Source organism: Coturnix japonica, chromosome 1 (genome assembly GCF_054131305.1).
Source record: "Coturnix japonica strain WE chromosome 1, WE-NBRP24, whole genome shotgun sequence".
Taxonomy (NCBI): domain Eukaryota; kingdom Metazoa; phylum Chordata; class Aves; order Galliformes; family Phasianidae; genus Coturnix; species Coturnix japonica.
Window position 1 is genome coordinate 6,436,717 of NC_140663.1, and position 23,934 is coordinate 6,460,650.

The 23,934-nt window shown below is 42.9% G+C and overlaps 1 protein-coding gene across 1 annotated transcript in view; it reads right to left on the bottom strand.

Annotated features, from left to right (window-relative positions):
- FAM107B (family with sequence similarity 107 member B) overlaps positions 1-11,106 on the bottom strand; it is a 96,147-nt gene extending 85,041 nt beyond the window's left edge. The window contains exon 1 of the mRNA XM_032442107.2: positions 10,506-11,106. Coding sequence (XP_032297998.2) covers positions 10,506-10,886 — 381 coding nt within the window. The 5' untranslated portion in view covers positions 10,887-11,106. The remainder of the gene's footprint in view (positions 1-10,505) is intronic.
- Positions 11,107-23,934: the final 12,828 nt, after the last annotated feature.

Below are 23,934 nucleotides of genomic sequence, written 5' to 3' on the forward strand. Positions count from 1 at the left end.
AAAAGGTGTGTGGAAGAGGTCTCAACCTGCTTTCTACGAATGTGGACTGATGGGATTTTACTGCAGAAAGGTGGTCTTTGTAGCAGCATTCAACATAAAAGCATTGAAATCAGCTTCCGTGCTGTGCCTTACAGTTCAGGCCAATGCTCATTTCTGAGCAACAAGAGCTTCATGGTAGACACAAACAGACCTCAAGCACTCTGTCTGCTCTTTTGCAATGCCATCTCTAGCAGAGGTAGTTACTGCAGTAAAACAGCTCCTCACTGTTTAATGGACGTGGTTTAATGGGCATGGATGATGGTTTGACAGTTGGACTAGATGATCTTAATGATCTTTTCCAGCCTTAATGATTCTATGATTCACCTCCCCATAATCTTTTCCAAACTTAATGAATCTGTGATTCTAAGGAAGCCTAAGTGAAGCCAAAATCCTACCACAGTTTGGTAGCTCTGTTAAGCTGCTCCTTATTGTACCACGTACAAATAGAAGTGCAGTATAATTGTTTTGGGTACATGCCCTCCAGTTCTACCTACACAGAGCAGGCTGGCAAAATGAGTGAAGTACAGCAATGGAAAATACATCTCCATTATCTCATTACCCTTTGCCACCTCCAGAAATCCATAATGACTGAGGTCCTAACTGCACTAAAAGCCTTCGGAACAATCATTTACAGAAAATCACCAGCATCACTGCAATTGGCTATTTCTAGAGGTTAGCAGGTGCCACACTGCATTTTATGATACAAACAAGAGATGTTAGAAGGGAACTTAAATATTCGTACTGGTATTAAACAATAATACTGCTGGAAACTGGGTTATGGATTAGAATTTGTGGATGTACATATGACTATTAATAATTCTAGTAGGGCTAAACAAAGTTTTCTATCTATCTCAGTGAATAAAGAAGTGAAATTGCAAAGTACGTATTCAGGTCTCCATGCTGCTTCTGTCCAAGTGTCTTTGGAAGGACTAGGAGAGGAAGCAGAATCAGGACAGGTTTGGTCACCTCCCTTCCCTTCCTACAAGAGCATTCTATCATCATAGCTGAGCCAACTACCACTGACCTTAGAGCCACAAGCTAAAACACTTCCCGAAGCTCATCAGCCCTGAACGTGCATTTTTTTAATGCTGATTTTATTCTGATTAAGCATAACATAGAATTATAGAATCATTAAGGTTGGGAAAGACCACTAAGATCATCAAATCCAAACATCAGCCCACCACCACGCCCACTAACCATGTCCCTCAGTGCCACATCTGCCCTCAGCATTTCCCGTTACATATTACATAGCTTTGCTAAAGGGCAGGTTTAGTTTTACAGCTATTGTGAAACAGTTAAAATAAAAATATTAAGAAATAAAAGATAAAATGCAGGCTCAGAGGAGAGGAAGGCAAGGTGTGTGGGAAAGTACTAAGGGGCCAGACCCACCTACTGCAGGAGGTATAACAGTTAAAATCAGGAACACTACATTAGAAAATAAACTCATTATGTTAGATTGTATAGATTTAGTTCCTCTAATGCTTTGCTCTGGCATAGCTCCTCTCGTTTATGTGCCCATATGGGCTTAGTGAGACACTGCTTTGTAATGTCAGTGCAAACTACAGAAATCATCATAGCTTTGTCTAGCACCCAGCACAAGTCTCCTAGGAACAGCACTAAAGCAAGCTGGGCTCCAGATGCTCCTTTATATATGAATACATGCACTCCTCCCTCTTGGGGTTTCAGCCCTAACCAGGCAGATCTTACTGAGAAATTATCCCATGCTCCACACATGTGATTCTGCTGACTTTGCTGGAAAATCATGCTCCTCTCTGTTGCTAGTAACGTTTGTTAATAAAGTGATGGTAAAGGGAACAAATCAATGGGATTCAACCAGCACTTGCATCCAGGGGGTTCTTTGCAAAGCAATTCCACAAGCAAAACAAATGATGATGAAAAACGATATAAGTATTAATGTTCTGAGAAAATGCTAAATTACAGTAGCCTGGGGAGCTGCAAGAATGGTTTGATAGTAATCTCTTCATTTCAGCTTTCTTCCCAACATGTGCAAGTGAAGCCCACTGGGAAAATCCTCCTGTGGAGAAGACAAATCCCCCTGGAAAAAGGAACGCTCTCCAGAAATAAAAGCTTCAAGAGCAGGTTCTTGGTGGGCAGTTGTTGAAAATCACGAGCTTCAGAAATGGCCCCGAAAACTGAATCTGGCCCCTGCTATCCCTGGAGATGTATCAGAAACAGGGCAGCAGGATAGTACAATGCAGCCTGACTTCCCTTCCTGAGAAGTCTCCTAAGGCACAGAAGCCCTTGCCTGTCCTTACTCATCGTCATAGAAGCAGCTTTGATTTCATCCCGCTGAGGGCAGGCCAAATAAAGCATCAGCAATCACAACCAGGAACCAAAGAGGAAGACCTAGAACATGGACATTTCTATTAATGATTATTCCCTCTGGAGAAAGTAATGCTAAAATATATAAGGAGAAAAGGGAAAACAAAAAGCAATCCAGAGATTAAGAGAAGGAACAGAAGAGGTTTATTGTTTGATCTTCAAGAGAGAAGGAACTGCCGCTGCTTCCTCTCTGAAGTTGTGCACGACTTCAGACCAGAAAGGATCTCAAGATTTAGTACTTAATTTCACATACTTTTCTGTTGAGCAAGCCAGATGATATAGTGCAGAATCCTTGTGCAATGGAAGCAGACTTGTCTTGAAAATGATTGCAACATTCCAAATATTGTGCATTATTATATTTGGATGAAACAAGAACAATCTCTTCTGGTTTTCTTTTCTTTTTTTGTGTGACTTTCTGTTGTTTCTTTTTGTAGTAGCAGTTGTTTTGTTTCTAGTTGCTCATTTGCAAATGCCGCAATTAAGAAAAGCTGCTACGGGTTGAGGCTGTATGTAACAGCATCAGCGTAATGAATATTAGATGCTTCTGTCAAAGAGATAAATGTCTTTGGAACGCCTGATTGAATAATTGCATTCAAACTGGAATAAAAAGAATCTTATGTATGTACCCCAGAGAGTGGAGAAATAGGCTACGTGAAGGACTGAAGTTCACTCTGGTTTTAAGGTTCAATAGAGAAAGCAGAACTGAAACTATTTTTGCTGTACAATATTTACATTTGCTTTTAACCTTTCGAAGGCCACGTAACTTCCCAGCAGAGGCAGCTGGTACCAAGAAGCTTTGGCCTCTAAAGGGAAGCAAGCCCACAAAGGAAGATGGCAGCAGACAGAAGAGCTTTCAAACAGGTTTGTGGAAGCAGTGGAAGAGTTGGGCTTAACACTGGAACAAGATCTGCCCAGGAAGACTTCCAGAATAGGAACAACCTATTGGGCTAGTTCTTATGAATGGTGAATTTGTTGGCTCTCTCATCTTTGCTTAGTTTCTCTTCTCAGAGCTTGTAAGATGTCAGGACTAGAGGCAGCTATTGATGTGAACAGGTGAAAAGGATGCGCTGTTCTCAGAGAAGGCAACATTCTGTTGGTGCTTTGTTTCAGGGCAGCACAGCTAAGGGTCCCTTCTGCTATTGCTGCAGCATTCTTCTCCATAATTAAAGTTACCAAAAAAGCACTAATTCAAGCAGAGCAGCTGGAAAGCTGTGGCTGCTGGTGTTTGGAAAAGAAGGTGAAAAGGGCTACATTCAAAATGCATAGCTGGGCCCAAATTACAGGAACCTGCCATTATTCCTGGAGGGGGTTTAGTCTTTGTGTGTATCCCTAACCTAAAATAAAGTTCCCCGTGCCTATTCTGAAGCTTTCTGAGGCCTGTGAATTTCAAACAGCGTTTTGTGTCTGATTCTCAGGCACTGAAATCAATGACAAAGCCTCTTGGGATGAACCAACCTCATCAACCACTTAGGTCCGGCTGTGCCTAGTTGTTTCATTAGAGGAACTAATGGCCCAGAAGAGCTGTTTATTTTTGCCACTGTTGGCACACTTATTCTGCAGTCTTAATGCTTCCATTAAGAAATCTTTTGCAAACATCACTATTTAGGCATATTGTTTGGAGGGAAGATGAATGCTTGCATCATTGTTGAGCTGCTGTCAAGCTATTGCCATTCATATATATGTTTTGTGTTATCACCTAGCCCTAGTATGTTAAGTATAGTACTTTTAGGTAGGATAGTTCTTAACCTATAGCTACAGGACAAATAAGAAAAGCAGAAGTAAAAACAAACATTTTCATGTCAGAAGCATTTGGTGCCACAAGGCATAGTCTCAGAAGGTCTCAAAAATGTCATAGAATCATTTGAGTTGAAAAGGAATTTAAAGGTCAGCTAGTCCAACTCCCCTGCAATGAAAGGACATCTACAGCTACATCAGGTTGCTCAGAGCCTGGTTCAGTCTATTCTATCTGGATACAATTGTTTATCGTTAATGATACACACAATAGATTATCTATTAAGTTCTGGATTTATTGAGCTCTTTGTCTCTGGGTCAATGTACAATCATGTTCATGGAAAACTTGGTCTTTTTTCATATGCAAAGTTCATAGAGTCATATTATAAAGTCATAGAATGGCTCAAGTTGGAAGGGACCTTAAGGCCCATCCAGTTTCAGCCCCTGCCCTGGGCTGGGTACCCCTAACCAGGTTGTCCATTGCCCCATTCAATCTGGCCTTGATCACCTCAGGGATGGGGCATCCATTCTCTGGGCAGCTGAGCCAATGCTTCACTACCCAAAGTCCTGCAGATACAAAGCGACTCCTGATGGGCTGATGAGCAGTTAGTTGCTTCATCAGGCTCTTCAGAGACAAGCTCTTTGGCTCTTAACCCAAAGACCAATACAGCACAGAGGAGCCTCAGTGAAAACAATGGTCCCAAGAGGCAATCAAAACTGAGCTAGAATCTTTTTAATCTTCTGTGCTCAGCTGCTGTAAGAACCTGGAGCAGAAGGCTGCCAAGGTTGATTGATGAGGTACAAACAGCCTTGTGGTTGGAGGTAGCCACCCAGGCTCCTGTGCAAGCTTCGCATGTGTCTAGTCTCCCTGGCTGGGTTTATCTTACCTCAGCTCTATGACAGAAAGAGTCAAGACTTGCATGATTCTAAACTCTTACATGGTCCCCGGGAAGCCATGTGCCCTTTTAGGTATCCTGAGCTCAGCCCTTCTTCTTTATTAAGGTAAGATGCCCCCCCAAATGTCAACTTGTCTCTTTTCTTTCTGCTGCCAGGGAGTGATGACTGTGGCTTCAGCAAGGGGGAAAGCTGCTTAGCAGCCAAGTCTGGATCAGTAAGAACACACAATATTGACAGAGTTTGCTTTATCAGTGACACAAATGCTGCTGAGCCACAAAACAGCTGAGCAACGATGTGTCAAGTCATAAATAACTCATAATGAGGAAAGTGTGCACTGTCTGGGCATAGAGCCATAGCATTCATCCTTAGATACGCATTCAAATCAGCTCCATTAGTATCATATTCTTCTGTAATTACTCCATTGATTCAAACTGCATCTTATCTCCTCTCCAAGAGCCGCTGACACCCTACTGGGATGCAGGACGAAAGAGAGTGCTGACGTAACAGCCATGTGTGTTCAGTGCAAGGCTAGGGACCACATGCAAATGGGCTACGAAAGCCTACGAATGCTGAGCAATATCAATTCTCCAGGTGCTAAACCCTGTAAAAGCAAAAGCAATGCTAATGAGATGTGCTTATTCCCATTGCAGCATCCCAGGACCCTCGTCCTAAGAGGAGAAGGGGTATGAACTCTTCAGTGACCCTATGCCTGTGATGAAACCCAAAACCTGTCAAGTTTCATGTGGTCTCCAGTTTCCTCGCGGAAGTTTCAAAGCGCTCGTGTTACGTTACCTTGTTTTCAGAAGTTCTTTTCATGGAACTTCACAAATTCTGCTACTTAATCCCCTTTAAAAGAGGCTCTTGTGACTTCTAAGATCTCCCTGAAAGCTTTGCTATTGCTGTTGTTAGTGCTGGCACACAGGAGGCCCATTACTACCCAGAGCTGCTGGAGTAGGTTTCAGGGTGAGAGGGGGCATGTAGGAAGCTCTTAGGCTGTCTCTCATCACTCCAGTATGCAGGAGCTGTCACAGAACAGCAGCTGAAAGCTGCATGACCCTCCTGCAGAAATAACCCAGCCGATGGAAGCTGAGAAATGAGGGGGTAGGAACCAGATAGAGAGAGAGTAAACTGCACCATTTTGGTCAGTCACATCTGGAATAGCAGTTTCCTGTGAAAGATGAAGGGGGGTTGGCAGGATGGAGAATCCTGCAGGCAGAAGAAGGGTAGTGGTGCAGTGATGTACCAACTCTGGGTCCTTTTGATTAGAACTTGCTTCTATCAGCAAGATGAATTTTGTGTATGCTCAGACCATGGAAGTAATCAAGTTGTATGTTGGCCAGGATGAAAGGCTCTGTGCTGCACAATGCCATTACCTCCGTATTTATGTGGGAGTGGAGAACAGAGAAAAATGTAATGAGAAAGTCTGGTTTCATTTAGGTGTTGTTTATATTAAGAGTGAAGAATTCCCAGCCCACACACACTCTTCCCATACACTGGAGCTAAAGAATCAAGATTAAGAGGAAGAGATGAAAGGAAAACATTACAGTGCTGTGTGCTAGTAAGAGGTTTTGGTGGTAAAGCACAAGAAATCAGAGTCACAAAACTGAATCTAGTCCAGTGATTCTCTCAGGCTTCTTGGAGGGCTCTGGCCAAGTTGCCAAGGTCATAAATTCCCAGCTGAATTTGCCTAAGTGTTAAAATATAAACATCATTTAAGCACATGGCAACATTTTTTGAGGTGCTAAGCTCCTGAAAATATTGGAGAAGGCAAGGGTGTTAATGTTCCTCTGGCAAGCAGAGTGCATAGCTGAGTGCCCAGTCTGAGTGTTTGAAAGGGATGGGATTTACCCTCTCAATTTCATTTGCTTGAATGAAAGCAAATTTGCACCAGAGTGTGTTCGGAGAACCTGAAGGTAGGTTTTACATGTTGAACTGGAGAAAAGACTGTCCTCATGTAATGACCATGATAAAACGACTTTAATACTCTTCTGCTGAAGGAGAGAAACATTCACAGAGGTAAGCATACGGTTCAGTATCAAATGAGCTTGATTGATGCAATGCATGACTTAAAGCTCTTAGACGTTAACTGTGGCTACACTGTCCATAGAAAGAGACAGAGGAAAATGGGGATGATAACAGAAATTTATCTTCTTATTTGTGTGAAGAAATATTTACGAGGTATCTTTTCGTTTTCCTTGACAGCTGTGAATTTGGGAGCCTAACAACATTATCTCATTATCTGATCCAAAATCCAGTCTTTCAAAAGCTCAAAAATGAGCTTCATTGGATCAAATGACTCTCAAGGTTCTCAAGCAAAGAAACTAATTTAGGTAACAAAAAGGCGTAAGTGAAAAAGAGACACACTCAAGTGTTGAAATTGGCCATAAGGTCCTCTAATGGGGTCTACCTACCCCAGAGGCTGACACTTTATATAGGAAAATATAGGTGAGAGAATTGACTTCAGTGAGGTTCCCTGGGTACAATGGGAAATAAAGCTTGCTTCATCAGATGTATCCCTCCCAGGATCTCTCATTTAAGATCCTGAGTTTCTGGGGTCCCAAACAGCTTGAAAGGGCAGAGATGACTTCAGGATGCATTGGAAGGTTTTTGAATTTCTTTTGTTTTGGGAAAAAAAAAAACCACAAGCAGAACTCTGGAGGTCAGTGGAGTTCTAGTCAGGTGAGTGCCATCACTTGTTACAGAGCAATCACTAATATGATTTTGTTGTCATGAAACATGTATTGGAGTCATACCACAGCTGTTGGTTCAGCACAATAGGGCTTTCTCCTTAGTATCCAACCTAGAGTTTACCAGTGGTTAAATTGGACCTGGAAACAAAGTACAGGATTTTTTTTTTATGTAGCTGTGGTCAAAAAACTAAGCAAGCTTCAGTGTGTAGTTCTGGCAGCTTTGATTTATGGCTTTGTAAAGGCTGATAAAGGCTTTTCAGATAGGACAGAAAGCACAAAAGAATTAATTCCCTACATGTCAGCATCAGGAGGAGATGCTAGATGTGAAGAACTTCATTGACTTTTAATCATGCCTTATTACCAAGGCAATCTGCAAATGTTAAAATGATGGTCAGTTATTTACAAGCACATTGCTGCCACAGGAATTTGTCATGAAACAAGTCTAACTCAGTCTCTTCAGTAATTATACACAAATCTAATTTTTGTTGGAATAATGTATTATATTGGATTTAAGGTTGGTTCCATCTGGAGCAGATGCAGTCTTCACGTAAAGGGAATAATTGATCAAATTTTGGATTTGGTTACATGCATGCAAATCCAGTGTACTACAAACTGTGTATCTATGTGTCCCAGTGGGGAGGGTCAGCTGGAAGAACTTGTTCATTAGTGCATTATGTGCTCAGAGTAGAAATTTTATGCTGCTATTAGTTAGAAACAAACTGATCCTCTGCTTGAAAAGGGTTATGCTGGCAGGTAGGCAGCACATCTCTTGGTACTGAAAGTCCTCAGTATGTTAGTCCTTAGTGCCTTGCTGATTTCAGTTCAAAAATGAAAGAGACAAATCAGCATATGCATTTTTCTTGATATAACTTCAACGTTTGTTTAAAATTTTTATTCGAAATCATGAATTAAAGGTGTCTTGAATAGCACTGTGAGATTCCTGTGTTGATTTAGCTTGTTTGCTTTTTGCCACCTAGCAGTTAAAAGTTATTTTAGTGCAAAGGTTTCAGTCTGATTTCATGGGGAAGGGGACAAATCTTGCCCATTGTATAGCTTGAGAAACTGAGATATAAGGGGATAAGTTCAGCATTGTCAAGAAGGAAGGAAATCTCTGTCTTTTCCATTGGGCTTCACTGGTTCCTTTAGCAAAGTTTAGGTATTGTTTCATAGAATCATGGAATCACAAAATAATCTGAGTTGGAAGGGACCCACAAGGATCTTTGAGTCCAACTCCTGGTTCCATGCTCTTCACTGTTTTTAACTTCTCTATTACTGATGTACTAGGCTCTTTCCTATCCTGTACTGCAGTCCCATTGCTGGGGCATTCTTTTTTATCTATATTTACCACTCTTCTTTCCCTTCCGTGGCAAAGATGCTCCTCATGTTGTGGAGATTTAATGAGTATCATGAACAATACTCCACAGTCTTTGGCTGAGTGCTGAAGGGCAGCAGAAAGCCCAATTCCTAGATGCAACAAGGACTTTCCTCTCCCACTGATATGAAAACATCAAGATGCATAGAAGAGGCTCAGCAGACCCTCAGGGTGAGACCACAAATCATCCTGATATGTGTTTTTGTAGTTTATTCTTAAGAAAAAAAAGTTACAGATACATTTTTGGATCAGAACAGCCTCAGCCCTTCAACACTGCCTGTTCCATCACTGCCCTGCAAAAGTTAGTGGTGGAAGAGCATTAAGGTGAACAAAGACCATGTGAAGTGGTTGGAAAGGAGCGTGTTGGAGCAGGAGGAGAGGAGAAATTGTCACAGAGGTGTAATTAGGCCAAAGGCACCATCTACGTTGCTGTCTCAGTAACAGAAAAGAGTCCGATCCCAGCCTGATCCTATTTCTGCACGTGTGTAAGCAGCATGTAAGCATCAATACATCAGAATCACAGAAAGGTTTGTTGGAAGGAAACTCTTGAGATCTCCTGTTCAACTCTGTGAGGTCTGTTACCTGCACTACATCAGGTCTGCCTTGTTTTTGTCAGCCAGCTCCTGCCAGTCAGTCCTCCTGTCAGCCAGTCCTCCAAGCACAGCATTCCCATCACTTCTGGACCATTAATATATGTGATCTGGCAGGGAACTTGCTAGAGAAATGAACTACTAGAATAAAAGCTGTAGTATAAAACTGTTGAGTCACACATGTGGCTTCTATTCGTCCTTGTTTACCAGTGGAAAAAAAAAAAAGCACATGTTCTCCAGTTACCTAACCAAGAGAAAATGAGAACAGCTTTATTTGCTTATCACTATTCATTATTTTAATGGCATCAGTGGCAAAGTATTCAACTTTGTGATCTGCTCATTCAGGCAAGAATACACTGAATTCACCAAAGCAGTACTCAAAACTTCACTGTTGCCTCCAAGCATATCCAAGTTAAGAAAAAAAGATTGAAAACCAAGGTTCTGCCACCACTAATGTTACAGTTCTGATATACCCAACTGAAGATGCAATGATGCACTGTTCATTTGACTCAGGGGAAAAAAATGCCTGTCCCTGCTAAGGGATTTTGGATCAGATCCAAAACGAGTGAGGATCAATAAAAGATAGGAAGAAGCTTGTGAATGAGAAGCATTGTAGAAGTGCCCGGTATAATTACAAACACCCTGCAAAGCTTCAGATAATAGCACGGGGAAGCAATAGCTGTCATACTGTATTATTTTGGTAAGAATATTCACTAGTTCCATCTTGACTGCATTCCAATCAATACAAGATAAATATTCCTATGGATTTTTCCTCCTTTTCATACTTTGTTAAAGAGAGCCAATTCTCTTACCTTGCTGCACAGAAACTTCTACAGAACTTACCTTTGGCACATGGATGATGGATGGTCGGGGGATGTGAGTACAGAGCGCAATAGCATCGTGGTTCAGCTCGTTAGCAGCAAACACTGAAGGCTCTGTGGTAGCAGACAGTGGCTGAATTGCAGTATGATTACTAGAACTGCTGTTTGTACGGCCGTGCTTTTCAGAGTACCAAAGAGCTTTGAACATCCCCTCACTGCCCCTCTCTTCTGCCTGCCTGAGGCTGCTGGCTGCTCGTGCAGCTGGCTGCTGGCACACAGCTGAGGTCTCCTCGGTCTTCTGCTCCTCCATGGCTAGAGGGCTTGTGTTGGGCTGATCAAACGGAGTGTTTTCGTGTGCATTTCCAAAGCAGGTGAGCAGGGCTGAGCAAGGGAAAGGATGCATCTTGGATGACAGGTTATCGGATCCGCTTAGCCTGCTTTTCACAGCAGCATAATCAACAGGCTGCAGAAGAGAGCCCAAAATGAAAGCCCAGGCATAATGTCCTTACAGTCTTCCCAGACAGCATCCCCTTTTTGGCTGCCAGATGCACCCAGGAGCAGGGTACTGCATTCACATCCCCCTCTGCCCTCCACTGCAGTCAGCCCGCTACCTCTTCGCCTCTGCCTGCTCCTATTGTCAGCAAGCCAAAGAAGTGCCAACACAATGAGAATGTTTGCAACAGTTGCATGCTCTTCCTCTGAGTTGTCAGCAGCTAACAAAGCCCTCACAATAGTCCCATAACCCTGGCGGGCTACAGTTACAGAAACGGAGGCTGCAGCATCAGGCAGTCCTCAGTTAATAGTGCTGCGGCCTCAAGTTACCTGGTGAAGGAGGCAAAAAGATAATGTAGCCCGAGCTCTCCAGCCATAATAGCATCATCATGTGTATCAGTATCAATACAACAATAGTATAACTTGCTCCAATTACACTGCTCGGATATTTATTAGCCATAAAAACCAAAATCATTCATCTGTCACCGACTTAGGTTGGAAATGCACTTTCAAGTTCTGGTGTGGTTGCTCACTGAGAAAGGAAACTGAAAGGTAGCTCTGGTCAGGCAGGAGAAGACAAGGTGATGTGGAGGCACCTCATGTTCATGTTCTCTCTTTTAGCACAACCAGTGGAAGTTCCTTCACTGCATTGCAGCATCACTGCTCCCAGGTGTACTCCAACAACACCCACTACTCTTCTGACCCTCTGCTTTCCAGGCAGCATCCCATTGAAACTCAGCTGCTGTTGAGTGGACACAAGAGGATGTGTTTGTTTGTGCAGTGTGCAGTGTCTTGAAGCTGGCTACTAAAACAAGAATATATAGGGAGAAGGGGAGGAAGGAGGGAAGGAGCTGAGAGACCTTGTTCAGATGTTCTGTTTTCAGCTATGCAAATACTATTCAGACTGAAGTCCTAGGCGTGGGAGCCAGCAGCTCTTGTGAACTGGGTCTTGATACTGCTGTCGAAATGGGTACAACCAAGATGATAATGTTTATTTAGCTATCCTCCAGCTGGGCAGCGAGAGCTGGGAAAATCTGAAAGTTGCTTAATACATGAGCTCTTTTATAGAAAGTTTCTGAGGGGGATTCTGAGTCTTATCCTTCAAGTTAACTGTATAACAGCCAGTTGGCTGGCTTAACAGCAATGGAAGTAAAACTTCCATCTGAGCTCAGGCCGTCCTTGAAACAGGAGCAGAATCTCTTCTGTCTGTAGTTTAATGGATTCAACATTAAAAACTGTGTTGTTGTTTGTAAGCGGCCTGTCGTGCAGTACTGACACTCAAAGATTCTGAGCCAAAAGGGTGTTTTCATCTGAAGCTTTGTAAATGATCAGGTTCTATTATGATCTACATTGCCCTCTGTTACACAACCAGGTTTCAATATTAATGTGGTGTGACCACACAGCAAACCAGAACACTATATAAAACAAAAGTGCAATGACAAAACACTTATTCAGCTTCAGTGATTTTACTTTATAGATTTCTTTTGAATTTACCACGAAGGATGCCAGCCTCATAGCTCATTTTTACCCTCAAAGGCAAGTCACGTTCAAGGAGTAGAGTAAAAGGATTATCTTGTGTCTCACATGCAACAGGGGCATCTCTGGACCCTCATGGCCAAATACAGCACCAACTAATTCATAGTACACCTTGCTGGGACTTGGTGGGCACTGCAGAAACAGACATTCTCCAGCCAGCTGCAGGGCAAGATGGAGATTGGCATATGGCTTTAGCAGATTGCCAGAAGCCCTTTTGGAAATGCATGCGCTGACTGCCTCTGTCCCATCAGGGATTTCTCCCTACAGTTCTGATGTTCTCAGCTCCTTCACAACTGGCACGTGGGAGGTGGTTTCAGCCTTCCCTTGGCTACTCTATAGCCACGTTCCGGCCCCCTGCAGCAATGGGCAGGCTCCAGCATCAGCCAAGCAAGCTGTGTTTGGGGCATCATCCTCTGGCTGCCCCTTCCTGTTTTGCTGGCTGAGCCAAACCCCTTCCAGCCACACACTACAGATGGCTAATTAGTATCACGGGGAGAGCAAAGCTGCTCTCTGGCCTTCTGTGTTGGAAAACAGCTAGTCATTTTGCAGATGACATCCATCGCTGCTCTGCCTTTGCAGTGTGCAAATGCAAGCAGCACAGACCTGCCCTCGGGCACTGGTGAGCTGAGTGGAGGACGCAGTGAAATGAGGCGTATGAAAGAAGAAAGTAATGTCTGGAGCATCTTGTCATTGAAAGCATGGGTGATGGGCCCCATGGAGGTGCCAGTAGCTGCCCTTACTGGATGTCCTCTCTGTCTCCTGTTCACTCTCTTCTTGCTCAATTCCTGATGACCCTTGGAGGTTTTCCTCTGGCAAGAACAGTTCATTTCCAGGATCTCTGCATTGCCACTGACCTCCTGCCTGAACCCTACCCAAATCTACCTAGAAAATACCGTCAGAGCTACTTCAAGGCCCCATCACAGTCTCTGACCCTTCAAATTGCCTCTTGTCGCTTAACTACGCTAATTACAGTGTACCAATTAGCTCTCGGTACAAATTCACCCAATTCCTTTGATTCTGAACCCTTCACTGACTAAGTCTCCAGGGCCAATAGGTCTGGGAGCTAATCTGTGGATCTGAGAGTCACAGATTTGTCTCATAGAGGAACAAAATTGCCCTCTGAAATTGCTTGTAGAATTCTCTTCTTCCCCCACTTAGACTTGAAACATACCCTCACAGGATTTCAGCCACATACCTGACCTTCACCTCAACACAGTGACAATTTGCAAGTAATAAAATCAACTTAAAAGGGCAATTTAATGAAGTATTTTTGCGATGTATAATTGCAGTTTGGTTTTTATTTCCCTGTAAACCTCTGGGTGCTTTATATAAGCAATTCAAAAATGCTAACGTTTCATTTATATGATGAAAAATACCATTTCTTCTTCATCTGTATAAAAAAGTTCTCTTCCTGGCAAGATAATAATAATAATAATAAATTATGGGAAGAAATAATATCAAAACAACTATCACCTCTCAAAACGATCACTTACATTCTGCTGACTCAGATGCTTGCTTAACTGTCACAAGAGACGATCCAAAGGTATGACTGTAACATTCATAAAAGCAAATTATCCAGACCTTTAGGTGATGGGCACAGTTACTCACCTACACAAGTTGTAATAAAGGGGTGTCATTTTTACAGACATTTGGACCATGAACGGCTCCATTACAGACCTATTGCCATTGTACCTCCACACCATTTCCACACTCCACGTATCATAGTTTAATTGAGCTCCACAATTAAAACATCCTCTTTTTCTTACACCCACAGCTCACAGGTGCAGCTTTCCACTGCTTGACTTGCAGGGCTGGGTTCTGCTGGCTGCTCAACTGAGACCAAAATGCATTTAGCAGCTGTCTTGCTCTCACAGATTGCTCCAATTTCTCTAAAAATAGTTTTAAAATGGCTGTTCTGCCCTCACTTTCAACTTCACTGTGATATGATCAGGTCATGACAAACCACAGTGTGGGTGTGTTTTGCTCTACCTTCAAAAAGGAATATTTGGCAAGAACAGAAGTCGCTGGTGTGCTCAAGGCGCTTCAGGCTTGGAAAATATGGCCCTTTATTTACATACCTCCAATATGAAAATAACAGCTAAATCTCAACAGCAACTGTGAAAATCTCATTGCAACTGGGTCTGTCTGCATCAAGTGTGGGTGTGCGGGTGGCCGAGGAGCAACTGAGGCTGCTGTGCTGCAGGGGGGACCAATGCATCATGTCTCCTACACCCAAACACCCTTAAAACTGCTGCTGATGGGAGCTGTTCTTATGCAGACAGAGAGGGCAGGCACAGACTGGGGGTATTAAGAAGGTGGATTCTAGCAAATAAACAGATTTCAAACTCGGCTGCCCCCCCCCCCCCCATTGCTTCACAACTTCCTTCTATGCTCTGCAGCAGGTAGACAAAAATTCTTCCTCTCATCATGTGATGCTGGGAGACAGAAGGCCTCTCTTTTGCCAGAGTCTACAAAATGGTGGTCTCAGCAGTAAGGAGAAAATAGCTTTTCAGGCTGCCGAGTTTGCTGGCATCAGCAAATGTTCACTTACAGAATGAGACTTCTCCAGAACGCTGCAGGCTGATGGCAGCTATTTTCTGCATCAGTTAATTGGGTATGGGAGTCCCACCTGGTACACAACACATTTCCAGAGTAAACATTTTCCTTCCCCCTATTTTTAAAACTGTTCCTTAAACACATAAAAGATGTGAGCTCCTTTGCCACTAAATAATTTTGCACAGGAAACCCTACCAAGCTGTTGTACAATGGAAATGTTGGGGGTCTGCTGAGCTCATTTGACTCATGGCTACAGTGAGTCTGTCTTCATGTGACATGGCTCCATGGTCACACTGCAGGCAAATGAAGTCATGGCTGAGCACACAAGACAACATGGAACTGAAAATAAATACTTGTTCATGGCCATGGGGGAAACTGGTACTTTAAAAACTGCAGGCAATGAGTTTCATTCATTTACTGACCTTTTTTTTTTTTGCAATGAAACACGTTTTTGTGGGTTTTTTGTACATAGTTCTACATCACTGCAAAATGATATGGTAACTTTGGATAGGAAATGCAGCTCAGCATTAGAGTAAAATCTATTGAGAGTCTTCATCTGTTCAATGGAGCAACTCCAGCCACATCTGACACATTAATTTCCATGCAGTTCTGCACCTCCATGTTTAGAGCAGATGTACCCAAATATGTTACAAATGCATATCTTTTTCTAGCCATCTATCTATAATATTTGTGACAAGAAATACTAAAAATATGCTGCGAAACCAGATAAGACAGGCTTAATTCAGAGACTTCAACATATATATCTCATCCAGTGCAGGCTGACATGACACGGGACCTCCAGCAGATGCACATCCTTCCAGGCCAGCTGGAAGTTCCACAGGGTCCCTTAGGGCATCCTAAATGGCACTAGAGATGCTCAGACTTATTGTTTGCAATAAGCAGATCTCACTTTTCCAGAGTGGTTCAACCAGGTGAAGGTTTTGTCCTGCCACTGAGGGATCTGCTGCCAACCTCAGGCTTTGGGACCAGCTCATACCTTGCCCACTGAGGCTGAAGCTGCTCACTCCTGTCTCAGTTGTGAGTTTGTCCTGCTGATTTTCTCAGCTTTCCTGGGCACAGCAGTGCAGGCTGGAGATGGCACACTCCCCTCTGGTGGGGGTACAGGGGATTCTGCTGACTCCAGAGCAGGGGGACAGGAGCTTTCTAAGGCAGAATGAACTGTGCTGTCCTTTCATGAGTTGTACTGATCTTCCTGTTATCTATTTCTCAACTTAAAATTAAGCTGCGCAGGATTTACCTGTATGGAAGGCAAATAAATTCATTTAAACAAGCAAACCATTCTGGACTAGTGGGATTTTCTGGCTTTGTGACCATCCATTGTATAAACACTGAATAGCAAGGGATTTGAAGAATGCCAAACAAAATAAAATGCATCACACCAAAATTATTCCTTGATCTTAAATATGAGAGATGAGAGCTCAAATTGTATTGAAATCCTCTGAAAACTTCAGCTTAGCAGAGACGGCGAAATCCCTGGCTACCTGTGGATTTTGGCAGAATATAATGCAGGTAGATAGAGATGTATCACAAGAGTTTAGTGATCTATCAAAAGAGATTGAATCGTTTCTGTTTTAATTTATGATAGCTTCTAAACCGCTTTAGACTGGGTGTATGTGGCAAGGTGCTACAAAGACAGCAAACAAAAGAAAATGCAGGATTGTTCAATAATTATTCCCAAACAAAGACCTATGGTGTATGGAATAAACCCCATGGTAAATCACAGATATGGATCGGATGAGGCATTCAAGAACTGCAGGGAACAATCTGACCTTCCTGAACTAGCAGGAAAAATTCACTAAATCAAACAAGTCCTTGCCTTCCTCAACCCAGTCTGTGCTTATGCTGTATAGCTGCAGAATCTATCACATTATCGCTCTGGCCTTGGAAAGTTTTGTTTTAATTAGAGCATAGCATGTATTTATGCCCTACTGATCTTCCCATTCATGAAGAAGACTACAAGTGAAACTCATTATTCTGTCCTTTGTGCGCTACAGTCTGGCCTTAAAAACACAGACTTACAGTGTTTTTCCAGGGTTTGGCTTTATTCAGTAGTAGAAAAATGTTATCTGCAGGGTCCCTGCCTCTTTCTTTTCCCACTGCAATGAATGGAAAGTAGCCTTCAAGAAAGCCAGGATGCTGCTTTTTTTGTTTGTTTGTTTGGCTACAGAAGGTGCGGGCAAATAACTCTGTATGAGATTACAAGCTGATTTTTGCTAAACCTCAGCTTCTGATAGAGCTGCATGAAGATGCAGTCACATGCCATGTTTTGTCAGAACTCACGTAGCCACAACCACCAGCAAGTTGTGAATGTATCACTGGAATCCTCCTTCAATTCCCATTCTGAATCTTAGCGGAGCTCAGAGGCAGCTCAAGCAACATGGAGTGATTTAAACCTGCCTCACGTCGCCTAACTCGTGCTTGTAAATTACAAACTATACTGGTGTCGGCTGCACTCAAAATCAATGGAGAACCTAATCTCTGCTCCAGTTGAGTATTGATTGAACTCCATTGACTTAAATTCAAATCTGTTAAATCAATAGAGCTCCCTAGAACTGACACAAAATCTCAGGTTAGAGGTACTTCTATCAGTGCAGCTTGTCCAAGGAAAAATCATTTTAGCAGAATTAATTTCTTTTGCCTGGGTTTCCCTATGGATATGGGTGCACAACTACAAGCAGGAAAGTTAGTTCCTGAAGGCATTTAAGAGGAAATAGCATCACTGCAAGGAAGAATTCTATGATTCTATGAAGAAACCTCCACAAAAGACTGGAAAAGCAGAAGGCAGGACACCCTGCACAGTCCTCCAAAGCTTGACTGTCCTTGTTTGCTGGGTGCTTGTGTCTAACAGTGTGTGTGAATTCTGCCAGTTTTCTGCCAGAGTAAAATGAAATAAAATGAAATAACTGAACCAGCTTATAACAAAGGTTTGATGTTAAAAGCTGAGTCCACCCCTCATGGGGGTGGGTTTAGATCAGCCCGGCAGACCTGGAGAGGAACACATTCTGCGCCAGCTCCTAGCAAGAATTTCTTACTGGATCCAAGGCAAAGAATAATAATAAGAAAATCAGAAGAGCAGATGCATACAAATAGTGGTGATGCATAGTAAAAAGCAGAGTGTTTCCTAGCAACACAGGCTTTAGGTGGTTAGTTTTGGTTAGCATTCTCTGGCTAACAGCTGCAATTTTCATCTGCTGCTCACTTGCCCACCCGTGCTGAAAGAGAGAAGAAACAACAGAGAACATAGGATAGGATCCATCTGTGCTAAAGCTCATTTCTGAAAGTGAGATTCCTGCTTGTGTGGGCTCCTAATTCTGATGGACTGAAAGCAGCTTCAAATGTCCATTCGTGCCACATGTGACGAGTTCAGAGCTTGACCTTGTATTGCAGGACACACAGCTTTCACCTCAACTCTGCTCTGGCACTCCCCTCCTTCCCTAGCATAATCCCACAGCACTAGAATACCCCACGGTAAAATCTGCTTTTACAATCAGCAAGTAGAGACCCTTGACTTCACCAGTAATAGGGCAGAGCCCTCGAGTTTTATTTATTTATGGAATTCTTCTGTGGCTTTATTAGAGAATAACATAGGAAAACAATGTGTGTGTACACGTGCCTGTGCAAGTGTATGCACGGGTCATGGCTGATAGGGACCATGGCTTACCTACTGCAAAGTAAATAATTCATGATCGCATGTCTGTTAGTAACCTTTTCTGAAGGTGTTTGAAAAAAAAATGTCTTGCATTGCAAGGTTACTACAAAGTCTATTCCTAATAAACTCTGCAACGGTACCTTTAGACAGTACCTGCGAACAATATGCCCTTGGTACCAGTGATTGCTCTGGGGTTTCTGTATGGATGCTGAGCATCCAGCTCCATACTCAGGCTCCCAAGTTCTGCTTTCCCCACACTAATTGTACTCACTTCACCTCAGCCTGTCAGAAACCTCAGGTTCAGCTTTGCTCATCCTGGAAAGCTCCATGGATTTTAAGTCCAGTTTCCTTTCTGCAAGAGGAAAGAATGCAAAAGATGCTTTAGAGAGCACGTAAGGCTTCACATTGCCCTTAACTCCACTGTTCTGCCAGAGAGGAAAAAAATACATAGCTGCTGAAAACTGCTGAAAAGCAGGCAGGGAGAGCAGCTACTGCACCCCTAACAACCTGCGCTTGCAGTCTTCTGCCCTCCAGCCCCATGTGCTTAAAGTGTTTAAAGCTCAGGACCAGTGCTTTGGTGGTCTGTGACACTCCTAGAGTTGGTGGCAGCAGCTCCTCTGTCACATTTCTTTTCCCCATAGCTACGATTCTCTATAGCCACTAAGAGCAATTTCTTAACAGAATCACAAGACGTGCCCAGCTGTGAGACGTGCCAACCCTTGTTCATTGCTAGGACAAAAGCAGCAAGACCACAGGACAGGAAGCCATGGGAAATGGGGCTCCATTCACTCCCTGCACTGGCTGCTTATATATGACATTCAGGTTTTATCTGCCACCACACACTGTCCAAGTAAGAGGAGAGCAAGTGAGTTTTGTACAAAGAAAGCGAAGCCTAATTAACTGAGGGGGAAGAAGAGATTCCATTTATTCAGGTTATTTAAAACTCTGCAGTCTTTGTTAACAGCTGCTCAACTTGAACGAGCAACCTCACTCTCAAGGATTCAACACCGCTCCAGCTTCATTGAAGAGCTGGGAAAGTGCCCATCCACGTGTGTGAGTCATCCAGACTGCTCTGTCTGGGATGAGAATACAAGTCCCAGACTCTCTTTTTTTCCTGGCCTGATCTGTAAGTAGACACAAACAGATTATTCCCCTTTCTTCTTAGGTTTAGAAAGTCAAAAGAACGGAAGGAGTCTGTGGACAGGGTCCCAAGAAGGACAAACAAATGTGATCAGAAAATCCCCAAATTTGCTTTAAAATCTCAGCCTACCCACAACACCTGATGAACATCTGTCTTGTTCAACTTTTCACACATCTTTAGCAGAGGTATGTGGTCACCAACTGACTTCAGCAATGATTTTTGCAGGCAAAGAAGGGAAATTTTTTAGCATTGATGAAAGCCCACGGGCTTAGAAGATGCACCCAAAAACCAGGGGCTACTTGGTCAGAAGTCACCTGCCACAAGGGACGGGAATCCCTCTTCTGTGGGGGTAGAATCTCTCCTGGCAAAGCAGAGAGCACAACAGAGTCCTGCTCATAAAAAACACCCGTAACACACAAATAATGGCTTCTCTATTTCTAGGTGCTATTGAATGATGTTATTATCATTTTGTTTAAATTTGCATCCATAATAAATCCTGTAGGTAACCCTCGGATTGTGCCAGCTTGTCACATGAATAAACATAATGAATGTGCAATTAAATGAATGAATGCATAAGGCAATGCCCCAGTGAAATACTCCTCTCTCACGCTGGAGTGCATCACACAGATAACAGTGGGGGATTCCTGCTAACTTTTACTATGTATGGAAGGCAAACAGACTGCCTGTGGTTTTAAATCAAGGATGAGAGCCTACTGTCTCTACCTGTTTGATGTGCCCCACTGGGACCTGTGGTGAAGTACTCTTCAGCACAGGAGTGGGAATTCCTGTTGGCTTGGCTCACATCTTTGCTTTTCCTTTTTAATCTAATGGCTATAAGTTCTTCAAGGTCTTGTGTTTCTTTCTCTGTTGTAGAACAGAACTCAGAGGAATAATACCTGGACACGAGAGCAGCTCTGAAAAATCACCAAATGGTAACCTGGGAAAATACAGACTTGAAAATCCATTTGCATGTATTTCCTCAAAGGATGGTTCCATGGGAGAGATTGGTGCTACTTATAGTGTCTAATGTGTGGAGGGGACAGGCCAAAAAGCAGAAAAAAACCTCAAGGGTTGCCCCACACTTCCAAAGAAGTGAGGAGTCCCTGCAACATCGCTGATTAAGATCAGAGCACGGAGAGATTTTACATTGTAAACTGTATGATACACAAAGCTGCTGCAGAAGGACCTGCCAATGTAATGAGTCCCAATGGTGCGGTCCACGCATCTGCCTTGAAATTGAGGCTTTCAGCCCTCATAAGTATGCACAGCTTTCCACAATTATGAGAGCTATTCTCCTTATGTGCAACTACCTGGACCCGGGTGGGTAATACTAGTGAAAAATAACAGGTGCCTGAACTACATCAGGCCTAAAGTTCTCACAGGACAGGTGTCAGCTGATAAGCAGTGCAGTGTCCTATCTCTGCACCACTTGCCTCTCCCAGTTTCAGTCTGGAAAGGTGAAAAGGGTTTCAGTCTATCTATTTAATCATCAACTGCTGAATTGCCAACAGCTATGCTAATTTTCTCCTGCTGTAATGTGGTGTAAAGCGTCCCAGCTAATGATCAGGGAAGCTGCTGGAAAGTGTCCCACTGATTTCAATGACCGTCCAACAACACGGAGCCATACGTACTGAAAATTAAGCACTGCTCCTCCAGACTCATTTCACGCAGGCCACAGGACCGTCCTCTGTTACTAGCAATTATCGTTATTATCGTCATTATGGGATTTGAAATAAAGCCCATGAGAGCAGATGGACAGTGATTTTGATCTAACACAAATTCTGCCATTCAAGGAGGACTTTCACAGAACTTAAAGCAAAAAGAGAACGGTTCCAGATGCTGATCTGTTCCCCTTCCATCCTCACAGCTGCTGACCAGTTATGGCGTCCACAGCAAAATTTGGACTTCTTTCAAGTAAAATGTAAAATCCGTCCCCCCAAAAATAAAAGCCTTTACAGACTGCAACAAGAAAATAAAAGCCTGAAGTTGAACAGCAGAAACTGGTAAAGCTGCCGAAGGAAAGGTAGCAAGTTAGCTAAAGACAGGGTTCATTAACACTTTATTTAATTAAGATGAGGGAGAGGATTGCACTGTAGTTTAGAAATAGAACTCTAATTTCATCTCCTAGATAATGGTGGGCTTGTGGGAAAGGAATTTGTCCTGCCGACTCTGTATGGATCCCATTCACACTTTTTTTTTCTTAATAAAAGGAGCTCAGAATCTATCAACACTTTCATCTGGGTTCAATAAAGCTAATCCGAGAGTCAGCTTTAATACGGGCATTTAATTGTGTTTAATCACCTTCTGCAAAAATCAATTTAGGTGACAAGATACTGACCAGGACTGGTCAGTAGAGATAAGGAAGAGTGATGTTCTAGCTACCCCAGCCTATTAAACCCATCTCTAAGCAGGCAACTAATTAATGTAGTTCTCCTCATATCACCCTTGGGAGGAAGGGAGTTCTTCAGATGAAGAACTCAAGAAACAGTAAATTTAAATAACTTCCTCCAGGTCACACTGCACATCACTTAGAGCACACACAGTCACTTTCTTGTTTCAAGCTTGTACCCCCATCCCTAAACCAGTTTTTACACCAAAAATTAAGGTATCTGTCAGTGACTTGCAGCTGAGTGTGACTTACTTTGTCAGTCGGTTCTTCCTACACTGCTAGATTAGGCACCATCCTGTTTTGTAAGGAAGTGATACTACAGTGTACGAAATTCACCCAGTGCTCAATGAATGTTCTCCATACAGAGCACAAAAGCAAATCTCATTCATATGTTACCTTGAAATCAGCTTGGAAAGCTGTGGGATTGCAGGATTGCACCGTGACACCTCCTATAATTCCCTTTGTCATCCAGGCCTGTATTATTAACCATAACATTTTATATTTACACAGCACTCTCCAACAAAGACCTCAGCACACTTCCTGCCTATTATTAAAGCCTTCCAATGTTCCTGTAAAGTGATTTTGGCACCATTTAGGAGATGGAAAAACTGGGACATGGAGAGTAAAAAGGCCAAAATGCTAAAATAGTGTCATCTGAAGGTTTTTCTATTATTTTTCATGGGGAAAAAAAAAGAAAGAACATATATTTAAACATTCACAAATTTTACCTAAGTAATAAAAGTAATAACATTGTTTAACCAACCATGACCGTCACAGACGTGCCTAGAGACGACAGCAGCACCTGATGAGACTACAGCAATTTTCGAAGCAGCAAAGAGGATGTATATTTCTTGCTTTATTAACATAGATTGTGCATGCAATTACCTGTAGCAATTACACTGAAGAAAATCATACATATTTGATTTTCATAATTGCAAACAAAGCTTTCTCAAATGTGACTTGTGTGAGTTCTCGGTTCTAGCAATGAAATATATTCCCTGTGTGTAATTTGTCATTGGTGCCTTCCTCATGTATTGAATAACCTGCATTTGTATGAATAGTGGCAGAGCAGAACAGTGGCAGAGCAACACGGAAGAGGTTTGTATCTTCAGGACAATGTTGCTTTCAAACTGAGTCATTGGCATTAGGGGAAATGGATCCAAGTTGAAGGAGGGAAGATTTAGGTTGGATGTTAGGGGGAAGTTCTTCACTAGGAGAGTGGTGAGGTCCTGGAACAGGCTGCCCAGGGAGGTTGTGGATGCCCCGTCCTTGGAGGTGTTCAAGACCAGGTTGGACGGGGCCCTGGGCAACCTGATCTAGTAAATGTGTATGTTTGGTGGCCCTGCCAGGCAGGGGGGGTGGAACTACATGATCCTTGAGGTCCCTTCCAATCTGGGTCATTCTGTGATTCTGTGTGATTCTGTGTGCTGGACAGTGTCCATCATAGTGCCACAAAGATGATGAGGGGCCTGGAGCATTTCCATAATGAGGAAAGGCTGAGAGACCTTCAGTTTGGAGAAGTCAAGGATCTTATCAATGCTTATAAACATCTCATGGGCAAGAAGATGGAGCCAGGATCTTCTCAGTGGTGCCTAGCAACAGAACAGGGGGCAATGGAAACAGGAACATAGTAAGTTCCATATGTACACAAGGAAAAAATTACTTTG